The sequence below is a fragment of the Heteronotia binoei genome, chromosome 11, assembly GCF_032191835.1.
Source record: "Heteronotia binoei isolate CCM8104 ecotype False Entrance Well chromosome 11, APGP_CSIRO_Hbin_v1, whole genome shotgun sequence".
NCBI lineage: Eukaryota > Metazoa > Chordata > Lepidosauria > Squamata > Gekkonidae > Heteronotia > Heteronotia binoei.
This window is the reverse complement of record NC_083233.1, coordinates 8,575,780-8,594,728: the sequence shown is the minus strand read 5'-3', so window position 1 is coordinate 8,594,728 and position 18,949 is coordinate 8,575,780. Positions and strand designations below refer to the sequence as shown.

The following is an 18,949-nucleotide window of genomic DNA, read 5'->3' as shown; positions in this document are numbered from 1 at the left end:
CCCCAACTTCTCCCCCTTCCATAGAGCTCTTTGCTCTCTTTCTGGTGGCCTGTGAAGGCAACTGAACAATTCTCTGTGAACCGTGAAAGGGTCTCCTGTGATTGGCTGATATGCCCCTGACTGGATACCCAATGAGAGTTGAGGAAAGGCTCAACAGAATAATCTCCCGTGCTCAAAGAGGTATGCAGTATATGTTTCACTCTGCTTTTGTAATCTTCTTTATTTTATCATTGACTGTGTTAGAATATTTGCACCTTGCCTTTCCCATGTGGGCGCAAGGCGGCTTACAATCTTCCATTAAAAACTGCAACAGAATCAAATAAAACCATTAAAAATGCCCCTGCCTGTAGTCCGCTGAATGCCCTGGTGAACGGCATTGCCTTGCAGAGTTCCCTGAAGGCTTCCAGTGAAGGCACTTTCCTTACCTCCCTGGGAGCCTCTTCCATACAGCAGGAGCTGCCGCTGAGAAACTGCAGGAGCACAGAGAGAAGAAGCTGGCCCAATGAACTCCATTGGCTTGTGAGAGCATAGAGAGAGAAACAGAGGTTCCCAGTCATAGCGGGCTTTCAAGGTAACTTGAAAACAGACTGATAGCTCTTGACCCCTAACAATAACTAAGGTGCAGCATTCTGTACCAGTTATAGTTTCCAAATTGTCTTCAAGGGCAGTCCCATATAGCACAGGTTATAGTAGTCCAGCCATGAGATTATGGAAGCATGGATCTGCGTGGCCAGGTTGGCTGCATCTGTACAGTGGAGAGAGCTGGTTGCTCACAACCATCCAAGAAAACATTCTTACATCCTTGTGTTTTCTCCAGTGCATTCACAGGGATTTGGCTGCCAGGAACATCCTACTGTCTGAAAACAACGTGGTGAAGATCTGTGACTTTGGTTTAGCAAGGGATATTTACAAAGATCCCGACTATGTGCGGAAAGGCGACGTAAGTGCAAACAGCTGAGTGCTGTGATATGTAACATGACTGCATCTGGGGGTCTATGAGTCATCCTCACCCGTTGGGATAGGAAGCATTTTAATAAAGAATTAAATCTACTTTCTTCCATTAATAGGCTAGACTTCCACTGAAATGGATGGCTCCAGAGGCTATCTTTGACAAAATTTATACCACCCAGAGCGATGTGTGGTCTTTTGGTGTGCTGCTGTGGGAAATATTTTCTCTAGGTAAGCTTGGATTTGCCTGGATTTTAGCCTAAATTGTAAGGTAACAATGCTGCAAAAAAAGAGGTGACTGGGGTGTTTTGCTTCTTAGTCTGATGTGCCCCGTGGAGAAACCACTTTTCAGTGGCCAGCTCTGTAGGTTAGTCGATGTCTTGCATGGAAAAGTGCTTGGGGAAAATCCATGGCTGTGTGGCAGAACACACACTGGGCATCTTGGACTGAGTCTCTGGCAGCTGCTGCCCCTCAGAGGAGGTGAACCGGCTGCAGCTTTCCTCTCCTGACAAAGTCCCGCCCCAGGGCTGACATGATGACATTACAACACTGGCAGTGAAGGAAGGGAGACAGATGGAACCAGGGTGGTGGCTTATTTGTTTATTGAAAAAAATCATCAGCCACCTTTCTTCCACAAGGAGTTCAAGGCAGCTTACAATATAGACAAAATACATAAAATCCATTAAAAATTAAAGTCACCATGTGGGACTGCTAATAGATTAAATCAAATGCAGTCCTAAATAAAGCTGTGTTCAGTTGCCTCCTGAAGACTGGAAGTGAGAGGGCAAGGCGCACCTCCCTGGAGAGGTTGTTACCATAATCATGGGGCTGCTGCTGAAAAGGCCCTTTCTCCTGTGCCCACTAAACAAGCTTATTTGGTTGGTGGGACAGTCAGGAGGGCCTCTCCCTGCAATCTTAGTTCCTGAGCAAGAACATATGGGAAAATGTCCAGTCCCCAAACTACATGGGCTTTAAAGGCCAAAACAGTACCTTGAATTGGGCTCAGGAGTGGTTGGTAGTGTTGGGCTTGGACCACAGAGACCTGAGTTCAAATCCCCCCTCTGCATGGCGATTGTGGGTCAGTCCTGAAGCCTAGTCTACATTACAGGGTTGTTTGTGATGATAAAATATAATCATTCTACAGTACCAAGGGGAGGATGTGCCCTGAACATTGGAGGGGTTGCCATTTTCTCAGAAGGCCCACAGGTCAGTAGCAGAGTGGAAGAACCTACAGTTCATTCCCCAGTATTGCTCGTCAGAGAGTGCGATCACACAAGCAGTTTGACCTGCCAGAGCCACCCTTCTACTCCAGCTTAAATGTGTGCATGTGAGTGCAATCACGTGCACACATCTGGCTCCTGTGCTCCACTTGCCCTTTCCTCGCACTAAAACAACTCACACACAGATTAAATAGCCAATTTATTGCTATTTACAACAGCAAATTCAGGTGACGTCCCCAGCAAAGCACTTCTATGGCAAGTTTCCGGCTGTCTGATTGCCCCGGCACACCATGAAAATGCATGAGCAGTGTGATTGTTCCACTCCTTTTCTGGTGCGTTTCCCCCCCCCCCCCCAAAAAAAACCCCTGCACTCTGTGCTTCAGTGCCTCCATAGAACTGGCCAGAAGTGTGTGTGTGCTTGTCTGCTTCTGTACAACCCCACAGCGGGACTTAGGAAAAAAACACCCAACCCAGCCACGGGTCCATGGTTGTGGTGCATTAGTGACATGGGTAACCAACCATCTGATCAACATAAGCCACCCCATAGTCCCATGGCTTATTTAAAACGGAGGTCCTGCCACGGCAGCCTGCTCGTCTGATCACACCCAGGGATTCTCCTGGAGCGCTGTTGTCCTAAGGAGAGCTGCTGCCAGTCGGGCTGAGCAGCAGGCCGAGTCGTGATATGCAAACCTGTGAGTCGAGCCCCTCACAAAGTTTTGGAAGTCAGTTACATTTGGATAAATGTCTATCAGGAGGAACTCTGCTTAAGCCAACAGTGATATTCAGATAGACACTGATATGATCAATTGAAATTCTAGCCTAGAATGGATTTTTTTTTAAAAAAAAAAAGCTGGAAATCAGGAGATCTAATGGAAAACTCTTGACCACCATGGCTGTTCTGGATGAAAGACATTCTGACCGGGGGGGGGGCCTTCTTGTCAGACAATATCCCCCCCCCCCCCAGCTGAGCAATTCAACTCAGTTCATGAGGTACCCACTAAAGATCCCACCACTGATGCTATCAGTATGAGAACCAACCTCCTCATGAACAGTACTGGGGTAGTCTGCATATATGATAATATTTGCAGGGCTGCTTCTTATTCATAGAATAATTCCTCCTAAAATGCTGACCCTCAGAAAAATAAAATACCCACAAGACCACATTTTGGCTGAAGACCCCAGCGAGGAAACATAGGAGCTGTCCGCGTGCTTTTCTGGCGAAGCACGGATAGATCTTTTTCCCTGACTGTATCACTCATGCAAGCCACAGAATGGAAATATTTACCTTCTGTTCATGTCTGTGTGAGTTCTAGAGTGCAGACTATTTCAGAAAAGTGAACCTGCATGTGTTTGCATTCTGCAAGGAGATTGGCTATTGTGTCTTCTTCCCAGGATGCTTCAGTGCAACCTGAGAACATTATGCTGAGTGCAAGCTCGTTTATGAACAGTACTATCCTACGCAAAGTAACACCCTTTCCAGTCCTTTGACTTCAACAGACTTGAAAAGGTGTCTTTGTGCACAGGAAAACTCCCCGTCTCAGCCAACTCCTTTATTTATCAACATCTATTTTCTTCTCTTCTTTTGCATCTAGCTGAGGAAAAGTTCTGTGGAACTCTAAAGCTTGCACACCAGTTTGTGACTTCTGGTGGATCCCAATAAATGAATTACATTCCTGGTGCTAATTTGGATTTTTGCATGGGTTCATTTGGGGTTTTATTGGGGGCAATTTCTGCTCTTTAGTACAATCAAGGCTCCAAAGGGAAAAACTGCTTTTGTGATTATTTTTGAGTAGGTCATAACCTCAATAATAATGTCCTCGAATGTAGACTTTCACTCTCTGTTTTTTTTAAAAAAGCAAAATGGCTTCCTTAAGAACATAAGAATATAAGAGAAGCCATGTTGGATCAGGCCAATGGCCCATCCAGTCCAACACTCTGTGTCACACAGTGGCCAAAATTTTATATATATATATATATATATATATATATATATATATATATATACACATATACACACACACACACACACACACACACACACACACACTGTGGCTAATAGCCACTGATGGACCTCTGCTCCATATTTTTATCTAAACCCCTCTTGAAGGTGGCTATGCTTGTGGCCGCCACCACCTCCTGTGGCAGTGAATTCCACATGTTAATCACCCTTTGGGTGAAGAAGTACTTCCTTTTATCCGTTTTAACCTGTCTGCTCAGCAATTTCATCGAATGCCCACGAGTTCTTGTATTGTGAGAAAGGGAGAAAAGTACCTCTTTCTCTACTTTCTCCATCCCATGAAATCATGAGGGAAGGGTGTTGGAGCAGCCGCTGGCATCCCATGCTATTTAACTGATCAGCGGGCCCTTTGAATAGCATGGGAAGTGGGTGGCTGCTCCATCGGGAAGGAGAATGGAGGGGCTTCAAGTTGGGGGGCCCAGCCTGAAGCTGGGAGCAGGCCCCATAGCCCTCCCCCCATGGCTACAGGCCAGCTGTGGAACCTCATTGTTTTCCATTGTGAGCTTTTGAGCTCCAGAATTATCCTCAGCAGGGGCCAAAGCGACGGAGGGGAGGGGCTTTTTGCTTTGAGAAAATGGCCTGGGAAGAAAAAGCTCCCATCTCTCCATACGCCTTTCTTCTCCTAAGAAAAGTAAACCTTAGCAATGCCGTTGCAAATTTGTTCAAAATGAATTGGAGGGGGGGGGGTTGTACTGCATAGTTTGACCTGCCGATTGGAGCCCCCAACAGTCCCCAAGGAGAGTATCAAGCTGCCTTGTAGGGAATGCCCAATTGTTTTTTCTCAGTCAGGGTCCCCCTAATAACGATGATGATGACGATTTAGGATTTGAGGTGGGGGAGGGGAAATTGCCATCTTGGCCCACACCTTTGCAGCCTTCTCCAGGCTGCTTCCAATTTATCCACTGAGCCCCAGGAGGTAAAGCCAGGGCCCCACAAGAACTGAGCACGCTCTGTGGAACAGAACCCAGGACCTTCTCATCAGGCCAGGTGGGAGGGCAAAAAGCTTGAAAAACTTGCCCAGAATGCAAATCTTCCTCTTCCCTGGAAATGCTTCTTCTGTGCCACAACCAGTCCACCTGAGCAGTCGCTGGCTGGACAAGGAATCAGCAGAACAGCCTGGAGGGGAAGGATTTAATCCAAGAAGCCTCTTCTGATTGCAGGCAGCCCCGAAGAGGTTAACTGGCAAAATCCCACATCTCTAGCCTTTTGTTAAAGCAGCTTTTGTTTTTTTTAAAAAATAACATTCTGGGCAAATATATCTTTTCCCCATGGACTGCTTGAGCTGCCAGAATTGCTTTCATTATGGAAGCTTCTTCTCCAAATCAAACCGCTTAACGGAGACAATGGAGTGTTCTTTCCACAAAGGAATGTGCAAGTTTGCACCACACAGCTGGCCTGGGGACAACTTCCGATACCCTCTGGACTACACAGGATTAGAAGGCCTGCTCCCCACTCCATGGGGCAGTGGTTCAAGAGTGACTTGTTCTTCCAAAAAGAGGCGGGGTTTCAGGAGGATAATTCAGGCATGTCCTGGGTTTGGCACCAGCACATCTTCAGTGCACATGCTAAATATTTGACTGATGAGCCGTACCAGCCATGTTTTGGTTCCTTTCCACAATTACTATTTTTAGGTTGTACCACCTGCCCAAAAAAAGAAAAATCATATTAACCAATGAAACATATTTAGTTGTGGTTTCGTATAATGCCAATTGCATCTGAAAACAGAGTCCTGTCATTTTGGCAGATAGCAGCTTTTTGTCTTGAACTGGTTACCCGGACGTGGGGAAAAGCCAGTTATTTAAGCACCAGCTTTGTGTCCTCTGTATTTTGCAATCAGTTCCATGTTACACAATGCTGGGCCAGTCAAGAGCAGCTGAGTGGAAGGGCTGCTGGCCAATGACAACGAAGCATTGGTGCAGGGTCTCCCTCCTCTGCCTCCCCCACAGCTGCTGGCAGGTGGACTGGCTATTTCACCTACAGGGACATTTCCTAGTGGGCCACTGTCCTAGGTGACCATCAGTGGCCAAGCCCCAGTGGGCCAGTGGCACTGCTGCCATTTTGTGGGATGAGGCACAAAGTGAACTGATGCCCGTTGTTCTAGGGTTGCCAGCCTCCAGGTGGGGCCTGGAGATCTCCCACTTTTACAACTGATGTCCAGCTGGCAGAGATCAGCTCCCGTGGAGAAAAGGGCTGCTTTGAAGGGTGGACTCTACGGCCTTGGACCATGCTGAGGCCCCTCCCCTCTCCAAACCCCACCCTCTCCAGGATCTACCCCCAAAGTCTCCAGGTATTTTCCAACACAGACCTGGCAACCCTATTGGCACCACAGAGATCAGGAGCCCCTGAGATGCTGGTTTGTGGCATCCTCCCCCCCCCTCCAGCCCCATTGCTCTCACAGGGGCTGCACAGCTCTTCTTCTGGCTGCCAATGGCCTGCAGCCCACCAGGAATTTCCCCATACATTAAAGGGCCTGTGCAATGCAAAGAGGCACCATTTAAATCGGCTTTTCAAAGCCACAAAAGATATTTGTGCGAATCAGTGACGCTTGGGATTGCAGTGCACACCCAGCCATTTATCCATCTGTGGCCAAGGCCTGGTGCAGACAGCCCGCTGCTGGCTCCCTTGCAAGTCGTGGTTTGCAAACCTGGCAGGTGGCCTCAGAAAGGGATGTGCCTTTCTTCTCTTTCCTCCGTCTGCTCTGGAGCCAAATTCCTCTTGGCCTTCCACTCTTGGTCTGAAGCTCACGGCTTAAACTTATGTCTGCTGACTATAATCGATACCAATCAAGTTCCCACCAAACCTGCTTTGCAAATCTCTTTCAAGCCAAAATCCTGGCTGAGATGGCAACCAGCATTAACCAGCATTAATCCTGGTTAGCATCAATGGAAATCTTAACATATGCTTAAAGCCAGTGAAAGATTGGAGGGGGAGAGAATTCTTATCCCAGAAGGGAAGCAAAAGAACACAGATAACGTCCTTGAAGGCATTTTATTTATTTATATTCTCTATTACATTCCTATTTTAAACGATACAATATAGCCAAAGAGTATTTCCCAACTCTCCTGTCACTATTTTAGGAACAACTGCTCTGTCAAGGAAGAGAGTTCTTTTGTATCACACAGCTCAGGAGACCCAGCCCTGGTTATCCAATTCAGTTTTATGGAACGGTTGTTGTTTTTTTGGTGCTGTGTTCCCATTCACTCTGTTGTGTTTTTCTCCATTGCGTAACTTTGCTTCCAAGGCTGGCATGCCAGAGCTGAACAAAAACAGGAAACCAAGGAGGAATGTGAGAGGATATCAAGTGTACAGAGATGCCTTGAAACCTGGACTCCAGCTGAGATTCCACTAATACCCCTTTGTTAAAACCGGATTGTGTGTTCATTCAAATTCTTCATCAAACTTCAAGGATGCCCAATTATTAAAGAAAAAGAAGTTACATGTCACAATCCATTTGGGGAATGAAAGGATCCAGAAACTTGTGGAATGAGGGTTGCATCTTATGTACTTTTATGCAAAATCTAGCTACAGGGTGTATTTCAGAAGAAAAATGTGAAATAACTGAAATGCACAAAAGAAAGGGGGGGGAGAGATTGGCTCATTAGAAAAATTCAAAACCCAACCCCATTATACCTTTAGTAGGGCCAACTGGAATGTCCCAAACTTAGTAAGCAAGCTTTTGAGGCTAGAGACCAAGCAGACACACAAAACAGGGCTCAGTATTGAGTCTGATGCTTTTTAACTTGTTCATTAATGATTTAGAGTTGGGAATAAGCAGTGAAGTGACTTGCGGATGACACTAAATTGTCCAGGGTGGTGAGAACCAGAGAGGATTGTGAGGCACTCCAAAGGGATCTGTTGAGGCTGGGTGAGTGGGCGTCAACGTGGCAAATGAGGTTCAATGCGGCCAAGTGCAAAGTAATGCACATTGGGGCCAAAAATCCTAAATATAAATACACGTTGATGCGGTCTGAACTGGCAGAGACTGACCCAGAGAGAGATCTTGGAGTCATAATAGATAACTCACTGAAAATGTCGGGACAGTTTGCTACTGCAATTAAAAAGGCCAACACTATGCCGGGGATTATTAGGAAAGGAATTGCATACAATTCCACACCTCAAAAAAGATACTGGCTGATTTGTCATCCAGAGATCATCTGTAGAAGTGGGAGATTTCCAGGTGCGATCTGGAGGTTGGCAACCCTATTGGCAAATGAGAAGAAACCTGTTTCAGAGGGCAGCCACGTTGGTCTGATCTGCTAGATTCAAGTCCAGTTGCACTTTAGAGACCAACACAAATTTCAGGGTATACATTTTTGAGAGGCAAAGTTCCCTTCAAAGGGAGCTTTGGTTTTCGAAAGCTTATCCCCCCCACCAAATTTTGTTCTCTGATGTGCAACTGGACTTGAATCTAGCTGAAAAGAAAAGAGTGTCTTTTCCCAAAGCAGAGTTGATCCCCCCCACACACGCACACAATGGCAGGCATTTTGATGCCAGAGCCCATGGAGGGAGAGGTATTTGTGAAGTTCCTGGGTGGACTAGATTACCATGGAGGTCCCATAAGAACATAAGAGAAGCCATGTTGGATCAGGCCAATGGCCCATCAAGTCCAACACTCTGTGTCACACAGTGGCAAAAAATTTTATACATACACACACACTGTGGCTAATAGCCACTGATGGACCTCTGCTCCATATTTTTATCTAAACCCCTCTTGAAGGTGGCTATGCTTGTGGCCACCACCACCTCCTGTGGCAGTGAATTCCACATGTTAATCACCCTTTGGGTGAAGAAGTACTTCCTTTTATCCGTTTTAACCTGGCTGCTCAGCAATTTCATCGAATGCCCACGAGTTCTTGTATTGTGAGAAAGGGAGAAAAGTACTTCTTTCTCTACTTTCTCCATCCCATGCATTATCTTGTAAACCTCTATCATGTCACCCCGCAGTCGATGATTCTCCACGCTAAAGAGCCCCAAGCGTTTCAACCTTTCTTCATAGGGAAAGTGTTCCAGCCCTTTAATCATTCTAGTTGCCCTTTTCTGGACTTTCTCCAATGCTATAATATCCTTTTTGAGGTGCGGCAACCAGAACTGCACACAGTACTCCAAATGAGACCGCACCATCAATTTATACAGTGGCGTTATGATACTGGCTGATTTGTTTTCAATTTCCTTCCTAATAATTCCCAGCATGGCGTTGGCCTTTTTTTATTGCAAACGCACACTGTCTTGACATTTTCAGTGAGTTATCCACCACGACCCCAAGATCTCTCTCTTGGTCAGTCTCTGCCAGTTCACACCCCATCAACTTGTATTTGTAGCTGGGATTCTTGGCCCCAATGTGCATTACTTTGCACTTGGCCACATTGAACCTCATCTGCCACGTTGACGCCCACTCACCCAGCCTCAACAGATCCCTTTGGAGTTCCTCACAATCCTCTCTGGTTCTCACCACTCTGAACAATTTAGTGTCATCTGCAAACTTGGCCACTTCACTGCTCACCCCCAACTTTAAATCATTTATGAACAAGTTAAAGAACATGGGACCCAGTACCGAGCCCTGCAGCACCCCACTGCTTACTGTCCTTTTCTAGCTGTATGGTTCTACGATTCCTGAAAATCAAGTGCCCACAGGCACAATACTAGGACCTCCGCGAAGTGTTTCTGTTACATATTTATTTATACAACATATCGATTACCTTCCCCGAGGCAGTGTACAACTGCCAAATTAATTCCAACGAAGCCAGGAAGGATATAAACAACTATATCAGCCTTAATGTCCCTCTAGACTGTCTGTCAGCTGTCACCAAGAAGCTTCTGGAACGCTCACCAGCTGGCTGCAAAGGGAACAGCCCTCCAGCAAGCAGGTATTCAGGAGTAGGCTGCCTCTGAAATTTTCTACAAGGGGTTTGTGTTTTGGGCAGCAATTGCCCCCAACATCGCACGGTCCTGCCCTATCCCTGGCAGGTCAGAAGGACCGCAAGCCAAGCATGGCAGAGTGTGACCAATGACTCACTTTAGGGGAGGGACGGTGGCTCAGTGGCAGAGCATCTTCTTGGGAAGCCGAAGGTCCCAGGTTCAATCCCTGGCATCTCCAAAAAGGGTCCAGACAAGTAGGCATGAAAATCCTCAGCTTGAGACCCTGGAGAGCTGCTGCCAGTCTGAGTAGACAATACTGACTTTGAGGGACCCAGGGTCTGATTCAGTATAAGGCAGCTTCATATGTTCATATGTTTTGGGGAGGGACGATGGCTCAGTGGCAGAGCATCTGCTTGGTAAGCAGAAGGTCCCAGGTTCAATCCCCGGTATCTCCAACTAGAAAGGGTCCAGACAAATAGGTGTGAAAAACCTCAGCTTGAGACCCTGGAGAGCCGCTGGCCAGTCTGAGTAGACAATACTGACTTTGATGGACCCAGGAGGGTCTGATTCAGTAGAAGGCAGCTTCAGATGTTCAGGAAGGCTTGATTTATGGATCAGGGCAGATACCTGTTGAAGGAGTTAAGCCTTCCATCTAACCCCTTCTAAAATCCACTTAAGCCCTTGTCATTTGCTGTGACTGTTTTCTATCAGTTACATACGGGATTATTATTATTAAAAGATCACTAATGTGAAGGAGCACCTGGTGCTGGGGTTGCCAACTCTGTGCTGGGAAATACCTGGAGACTTTGGGGGGTAGATCCAGGAAAGGGCAGGTTTGGGAGAGGAGAGAGGCCTCAGCATGGTATAATACCATAAAGTCCACCCTTCCAAGCAGCCATTTTCTCCAGGGGAGCTGATCTTTGCCAGCAGGATCTCTCCCAGCCCTGCTTGGAAGCCGGCAACCCTAACTGGTGTATAAATGCAATTTTGATTTTACAAAGCCTGAGTGAAGAAGGCAGTTTTTGCTGTAAACTCCACAAGCAATTCAGAGGGCCTTAACGGCTTCCCGTGTTCCATAGCTGATCTAACATTTTGCCTCAGTTGGAGCATAACCTCCTGACTCTTTTTGTGTGTATTTTTGTGTTTGTACATGCACATGTGTGTGTGTGCATGTGAGCGTATGTGTATACACCTGGAAGTCATGGCAACCTCTGGTGACTGACCCCTACTGGGGGCCTGCAGGATATTCAGGGAGGTGGCTGAAGAAAGCCTGCTCCTGCCCTCCCGACTGCTGGTATTCCAAGGAGGTCTCCCATCCAAGTACTTGCCAGAGAAGAACCTGGAAGTCCTGGTGACCACTGGTGGCTGACCCCTACTGGAGCCTGGAGGATATTCAGGGAGGTGGCTGAATAGAGCCTGCCCTCCCGACTGCTGGTATTCCAAGGAGGTCTCCCAGCCAAGGACTTGCCAGAATCAGACCTGCTTAGCTTCCATGATCTGACAAGATCGGGCTTGCCTGGGTGGCCACCTGACATTTTAAAGAACAGGAGGGATCACAAAAGCAGTACAGCCACTGAATGTGGAGTGAATTCCTTCTAAGTTGAGCCCTTCTGAGCTAGGAATCAGTGGCCAGCAGCTGAAGGGCCAAATGAGGCCTACCGTTTGCCGATTCTGAGGAGAGCTCTACTTACAACCTAAGAAACAGCCCATTTGTGCCCCGTGGAAGGCTGAGGAATCAGCCTAACTAGCTGCCTAGGGCCTTGCTGCAGAGGGATCCTAAAGCCGAGTTGCTAGCCCTGTGGCGGCCCATCAGAGGAGGCAGACGAGAAGGCACTCTCTGGCTGTCTCCCGCCTGTTGCTCTTCTGGGCTCTGGGCTCAAGTAAACAGGAGCTAAAGATTGAAGCTGGGTCTAGGAGAGTCATGTTTCTCCAAACGAAGCTCATGAACTTTCCGCTCGGGTGTGGACTCTGCTTTCTCGAGGAAATCAAGGTCTATTAGAGGGCTGCTCAACGTACTTCCCTTGCCCTGACAGTTGTGTGGGTTATTTGTGTCAAGCATGCGGTTTCAATGACCAGTCAGGTTTGATACAAAACTACGTTTATTGATAGACCGATACTTTCAGTGTAACAGATTCTTGAGAGTGATGCTAAAGATAAATTGATACAATACTTTTAAGGCATACTTCAAAAGGATTCCAAAAGATGGGGGCGAGGGATGTGCTCTCACACATAAACTATCATAAATGTCTACATTCTCGTAGCGTTATCAGGACTCCGTCTTTGCTTTCCCCAGATGTGTCACACTCCCTAACAGGAATGTATGGGAAGGTGCTGATTACTCTTTCTCAAGTTAATTTAGTTCCTCTCTACTTCTACTTTGCAAGCAATAAAGTAAGAAAGGGGAGGGGGAAAGAATAACAGACTTAATAGACCTTGGTCCTCCATGATATTTCACAGGCCAGCTTTATGGGGGACCCTAAAACAATCAATTACCAATGGAATTCTACCATGCTTGACAATTTGTGCATTTCAGTTTCCTTGTCATATTAGTTCAGATGTCCTTAGAGGAGGCAGAGCCCCTGCAGGGTCTCTCAAGACAACAAGGTGTGGGCTGAGAGGCTGCTTTGTCCTCCATTCTATGGCCTGTCCCTTCAGCTTATCTGTTTATCCCTCAACATTTGAAGAAGCTAAAGTTTGAGCTGCTTTTCTGAGTTGTTTTGTGCTCCTGAATGAGCATTTCGAGGAGCTGGGGTTAGAAGAGGCACCGCCTTGTCCTGCCCGCACTGTGTTCAGTCACCGCAAGGAGAAAATTGCTTTTGTTCCTCTTCAGTGCACAGCCAGCTAGAGGGATCTGAAGAAACAATTCCCCTACCCCCATGCAAAATCCCACCACAATATTTCTTTACCCAGTCTGAGGCCTTGGAGTTCAATGGAAAATCCACTTCAGATGTGTCCTTTACGCATACAGCCTTTCCTTACTGTTACACTGTTATTGAGTTTCTCACTGTTATACACTACATCATAGGTTTTGTGTTTGTGGCGTAAACAAGACCTTAAGTATTGTTGGCTGCTCTCATGTACTAAATAATGCACTTTCAATCCACTTAAAATATACTTCCCAACTGGATTTTGCCAATTCACACAGTAAAATCCAGTTGGAAGGTGCACTGAAAGTGAATAGAAAGCGCATTATTTAGTGTGTGTGATCGCAGCCCTAATATTTATGTTATTCATTCATAAAATACCTAAAATTTATTAGGTACCATGCAAGAATATTGCCGCATCCCAACATACAAGGGACAGGGAAGAACTGATGAACGTGAAACTACATGGTTTATGTAACCAGTGTAGACGTAACAAGTGAAGACAACTGAAGCAGTGCATTTTTAGGTAACCAGTGTAGGCATTTTTAGGCGAAGTGAGCAAACACTTAAATTTCATTCTGTGGGAGTGCGAAGAGAAATCATTGGAAGTTGATGGAAGGAAAGCGGATTCCAGGAAGGCTGCTTTCAGTATCGGATAAATAGAACTGCCTTACACGAACTCTGGATTCTGATCCAAATTTCACTTTGGGTAGAATTTAGCGGCAACCCCAAAGTTCCTGGTGCAATCTGAGTATTTGCACTGGGCTCTGATGCTGTTCCTCCATGCCAGAGATCCCCAACCTTTTTGAGCCTGTGGGGCACCTTTAGTTTTTTGAGAGGGGGTGGTGAGTGTCACCTCAAAATGGCTGCTGAAGGAGGCAAAGCTGCCTATGTTTGGGTTGCATACATGCCCGATCACTGGGAGGGTAGCAGGCCTGGAGAAAGAGAGGGTGGGCTTCCATCCCCTTCTTGCAGCTCCCAGGATTCTGTACTAGAACAGAGTTCCCAACGTGGTGCTCACCAGAACCCAGTACCCCTGCCCATTTTCTGAAAAGTTGCCGCCAGGGAAGGTACGGCAGGTACCATGGCCCCCCTGGGCACCACGTTTGGGAGCCCTGCCAATGTGGCATTCTAGCAATGCAGAGTTTCTTCTCTCTTGCTGCCTCCGCTCTTGTCTTACGCTGCTCTTGCAAGAGGTGAAGGTAAAACTTGGAGTGGCTGATGTGACAGTCTGTGTGTGTCTCTGTGCCTGCAGGGGCCTCTCCGTATCCAGGGGTGCAGATTGATGAGGACTTCTGCCGGCGTCTCAAAGAAGGAACACGGATGAGGCTGCCAGAATATTCAACTCCAGAAATGTAAGAGTTCCCCCCGCTCCCCCCCCACACACACACACTATCTCTGTCACACAGACTGTTAAGTTGACCATCTGGCAGATGGAATTTATTAATCAGATTCCTCAGGGAATGCACATTTTGCTCACAGCCTCTCTGGATATTAATGTGCTATTAAGAAAGCCCTCCATCTGTTCTTTCCTCCTCCAGAAATTCAAGGGATGAAACATGTCGTCCCCCCCCCCCCCCCAGTCCCTCTTCCCCACTGGATTTCTGACTCCTTGTTTCAGCTCCTTCTAGTTGTCCTTCCCTGTCCCCTGCTTCTTCGTTAGTCCCTCTCTTGCAGGGTGGAAAGCCCTCTGGACAGCTGCTTTGCCCAGGGCCTCACTCAAGGGAACTGCAGTCATCATTTACCCATCAACATTTCCTTTAAAAAAAACAGGAATATAAAAGAGTATGTTGAATACAAATACAAATGACAAAATCCAGAGATGACATGAGAGCCATTGTATCTAAGTATGTGTTGTCAAGCTGCAGCCAACTTATGCTGACCCCAGTAAAGGGCTTTAAAGGCAAGTGAGAAGCACCACGAGTGATTAAAATGTGGGATTCGCTGCCAGAGGATGTAGTGATGGCCAGGAGCATGGAGATTAGTCCGGTTCATGGAGGAGAGATCTATCAGTGGCCACTAGCCATTGGAACTAAAAGGAACCTCCATGCTCAGAGGCAGTCAACCTCTGATTCTGAGCACCAGGAGGCAACAGCAGGGGAGGTAGGTGGGGCTGAGAGAGATGTCCCAGAAGCTGCCCTTTCAAGGACAACTCTGAGAGACCTATGGCTGAGCCAAGGCCATTCTAGCAGCTGCAAGTGGAGGAATGGAGACTTAAACCTGGTTCTCCCAGATAAGAGTTCATGCACTTAACCACTACGCCAAACTGGCTCTCTTACTGAGAGAGTAAATCCCATTTTACTCAGTGAGATTCGTTTCTGAGATTGGACTGTTAAGAGCTGAGCTGCTTCTCCAACAAGAGAGCTGTTTGGTCTGGAGACCAAGTCCTACGAGAAAAGGTTGAAGGAATTGGGCATGTAACCTGGAGAGGAGACGACTGAGAGGTGATATGATCCCCATCTTCAGCTACTTGATGGGCTGTCATCTAGAGGATGGTGCAGAATTCTTTTTTGCTGCCTCAGGTTAGATCAGAACCAAAAAGTTGAAATTACCGTAAATCAGAAGAGTTTTTGGCTAAACATTAAAAAGGTAAAGGTAGTCCCCTGTGCAAGCACAAGTCATTTTTGACTGGGTGATGTTGCTTTCACAATGTTTTCACAGCAGACTTTTTACGGAGTGGTTTGCCATTGCCTTCCCCAGTCAGTTTACTTAATGACAGAACAGTTCCTCAGTGGAACAGGCTTCCTTGGGAGGTGGAGGGCTTTCCTTTGTTGGAGGTTTTTAAAGAGAGGTTAGATGGCCATCTGACAGCAATGCTGATTCTGTGCACATGGTCAGATCATGAGAATGAGGGCAGGAAGGACTACATCAGTGCTTAATTCTTGTGGCCCTTTCTTACACGCCCAGGGGATGCTAATTGACACTTTGGGGTCAGGCAGCAGTTTTTCTCCAGGTCAGTTGGTAAGGGATCCTGGTGGTTTTTGCCATCTTCTGGGCATGGACCAAAAGCCACCGGGGAGTGTGTGTGTGGGAGAGGTATTTGTGAGGTTCCTCCATTGTGCAAGGGGTTGGCCAGGATGGCTCTGGGGGGTCCCTTCCAAATTCTGTGATTTTATGATTCTATTAAAACAGGAGTTTTGCAGCACCTTAAAGAGGAATAATTTGTATTCTAGTATAAGCTTTCTTGAATTAGAGTCCGCTTGTTCAGGTCCAAGAAAATCTATGCTAGAATAAAAAGCTTATTGGTCTTTAAAGAGGCACAGTGCCCCTGTTAGTTTTGGCTCCTCTAGTATTGAATCCCCAGCCGTTCATTGTAATACACAAGTCAGAACTCTGCCATGCTGACCTTTTGCAGGATTCATTGCCTTTAGATATTTGAAGTAATAATAATAATAACAACAACATCAAAATAATAATAATTCTGCTAGAGGGTATTGTGATGTGAATAGTGTTGTAGGATCAAAAAGAACATTGAAGATAAGATAAGAATCAGGAGAGAGATAGGGGGGGAAATGAAAATGAAAAAGCAGCTTGCAGCCAGAGCCTGTGGACCAGCCTCCCAGTCCCTTCTTCCAGTTTGGTGTAGTGGTTAAGTGTGCAGACTCTTATCTGGGAGAACCGGGTTTGATTCCCCACTGCTCCACTTGCACCTGCTGGCATGGCCTTGGGTCAGCCATAGCTCTGGCAGAGGTTGCCCTTGAAAGGGCAGCTGCTGTGAGAGCCCTCTCCAGCCCCACCCACCTCACAGGGTGTCTGTTGTGGAGGGGGAAGGTAAAGGAAATTGTGAGCCGCTCTGAGACTCTTCGGAGTGGAGGGCGGGATATAAATCCAATTCATCTTCATCTTCTTTACTAACTTGTTTTGCTGCCTCTCTAGGGAACCTGCCTATTTTCATAAGCACTTGTGTTGATGGGCAGAGTGGTAGAGCCTTACACACACAACCCCAGTTTCACTCAGCTGCTTTTGAGGGGAGCAGAAAAGCTCTAGCACAGGGCTCCCCGGCCTTTTTGAGCCTTTTTGAGCTTTTAGAATTCTGACACAATCACACGGGAGGTTGAGATGGAGAATCACAAAATGGCTGGTGCAGGAGAAGCATAAAATGTCAGAGAATTAGGTAAGATATAAATCTGCTAGTAACAATTAGACATTTCAGGCAGAAGCCTTGTTTAATCTGCATAGCCTTTGAATTTTCATAGCCAGTCAGAAGGCCTGCTGTCCCACCTAGCCTCTCCCACTATCTAAACGCTTGGCGGGCACCAGGAAAAGTATCAGTGCCTGTAAGCACCATGGGAGCCCCTACTGTAACGGCTTCAGGTGAGTTTCAACAATCAAGAGCTGAGGAGCTCTTCCAGCCAGCCAGTGTGAAGCCTCTAAAACATAGGAAGTTATGCAAACAATCCACATCAGCTAAAAAACTAAATCCTGGAGATTAGCAACATCTGGGGTGTTTGAAAGTCTGTTTCTTCTTTCTTCACAGCTACCAGACCATGTTGGACTGCTGGCACGGAGTTCCAGCAGAGAGACCCACCTTCACAGAACTGGTGGAGCGTCTGGGGGACCTCCTGCAGGCAAATGTGCAACAGGTAAAGACAGCACTTCTGTTTGTGCAGAAAGGATTTCTGGGGTCTTGTGCTAAGTGACAAGGCCTAGTTATAGGAAATGAGTTTAGTGCAAAAGCAGTTGAGTGAAATTGGGGTTGTGTGTGTAAATCTACCACTCATTCAGAGAGGATCACATTTCACAAATCCAGTTTTATCTGTCTCTGACAAGGAAAAATGCCTTGTTGGATAACGTTTGAAAATTTCATTTGCCCCATAGAGGAACAATGGTCATACAAATACTTTTAATTCATTTTCAGTTTCCCAGAGAGGGAATATTGTGATTCTCTTTTACGCTTGGTTTCATCACATACATGAGGATGCATACAAACTCATCGTTGCTTTGAGGAACTTCAAAGTGAAAGGCTTTATGACTCACAGTCAATTATATAATTGCCTGTTCCGTGATAGCTTAATCAACTTTTTTTCTCTGCTTTTGGAACAGATCAGTTACATAACCTTCCATATACAGGTTTCTCCTCTCTCGCATCACTTCGTGAAACAAATAAATCAGTGAAGCTCCATTGAAGGAGACTTAGATTGCCATGAAGAATAATTTGTGGGATTCCTAATATAGCCCAAGGGGAAAAGAAAGGAAGACAGAATTATGATAAAGGGACAAGACAAGTGACTGTAGACTCAAGAGGACAAGATCACAAGTGTTTCTCAGGGATAAAACAAGGAGCTGTTCCTGCTAATTATTGAAATTTACTCCTGGGAATTCATAGCTTGGGGGGAGAGGGGGAGGCACTTCTGGAATCTACAGCATGAATTAGAAATAAAAAGACAGAAAATTAAATGGGAAAAGTTGTCCAGTATTCCAGTCCATGAACTTGTTGGGTGTATTCTGTCACTCATGGTTCCTCAACACTGCTGAATGGACTCACCTGGCTGAAACTAAGCAAAGATGAGGAGTGCACCCCAGCAAAGAAGATGACACTCTCCCCAGGACTTAGCAGAGGGGGCAAGCAGGAGGAGAACATGGCTTGCTTTGAGGGATCCTGGCAGGAGAATCGTGAGACACCCTGGAAGGCCTACAGAGGCAGGAGGGGCTGGGGCTGAGGGAGAGGAGAGGGCCTCCCCCCAGATTGAGAGGAGGAAGGCAGTTTAGAAGCCATTTCAGTTTTAAAAAGAGATTATTAAGGAGGGACATAGCGATTCATAAAGAGATGGAGAGAGCTGACAAAGAGGAAAAATTCTCCTCCCAAAATATTTAATTGAAAGTAAAGCAGATGGCTCTCTCATGGATTGCTGCCTTGACATGGCGAGAGGGTTTGCGCGGTTCAGTATGCCATGCAAGGCCACCCAAGATGGACAGGCCGCAGCTGAGAACCCAGACAAAATGCAACCCACTCCAGTATCCTTGCCAAGAAAGCCCCATGGACAGGAACAAAAGGCTAAAAGATATGGCACTGGAAGATGAGCCCCTCAGGTCAGAAGGTGCCC

The 18,949-nt window shown here is 46.6% G+C and overlaps 1 protein-coding gene across 2 annotated transcripts in view; it reads left to right on the top strand.

Moving 5' to 3' along the window:
• LOC132579251 (vascular endothelial growth factor receptor kdr-like) overlaps positions 1–18,949 on the top strand; it is a 242,832-nt gene that overhangs the window by 187,241 nt on the left and 36,642 nt on the right. For both annotated transcript variants that reach the window (XM_060249494.1, XM_060249493.1), the window contains exons 22-25: positions 818–940; positions 1,068–1,179; positions 14,161–14,260; positions 17,383–17,488. In XM_060249494.1, coding sequence (XP_060105477.1) covers positions 818–940; positions 1,068–1,179; positions 14,161–14,260; positions 17,383–17,488 — 441 coding nt within the window. The remainder of the gene's footprint in view (positions 1–817; positions 941–1,067; positions 1,180–14,160; positions 14,261–17,382; positions 17,489–18,949) is intronic.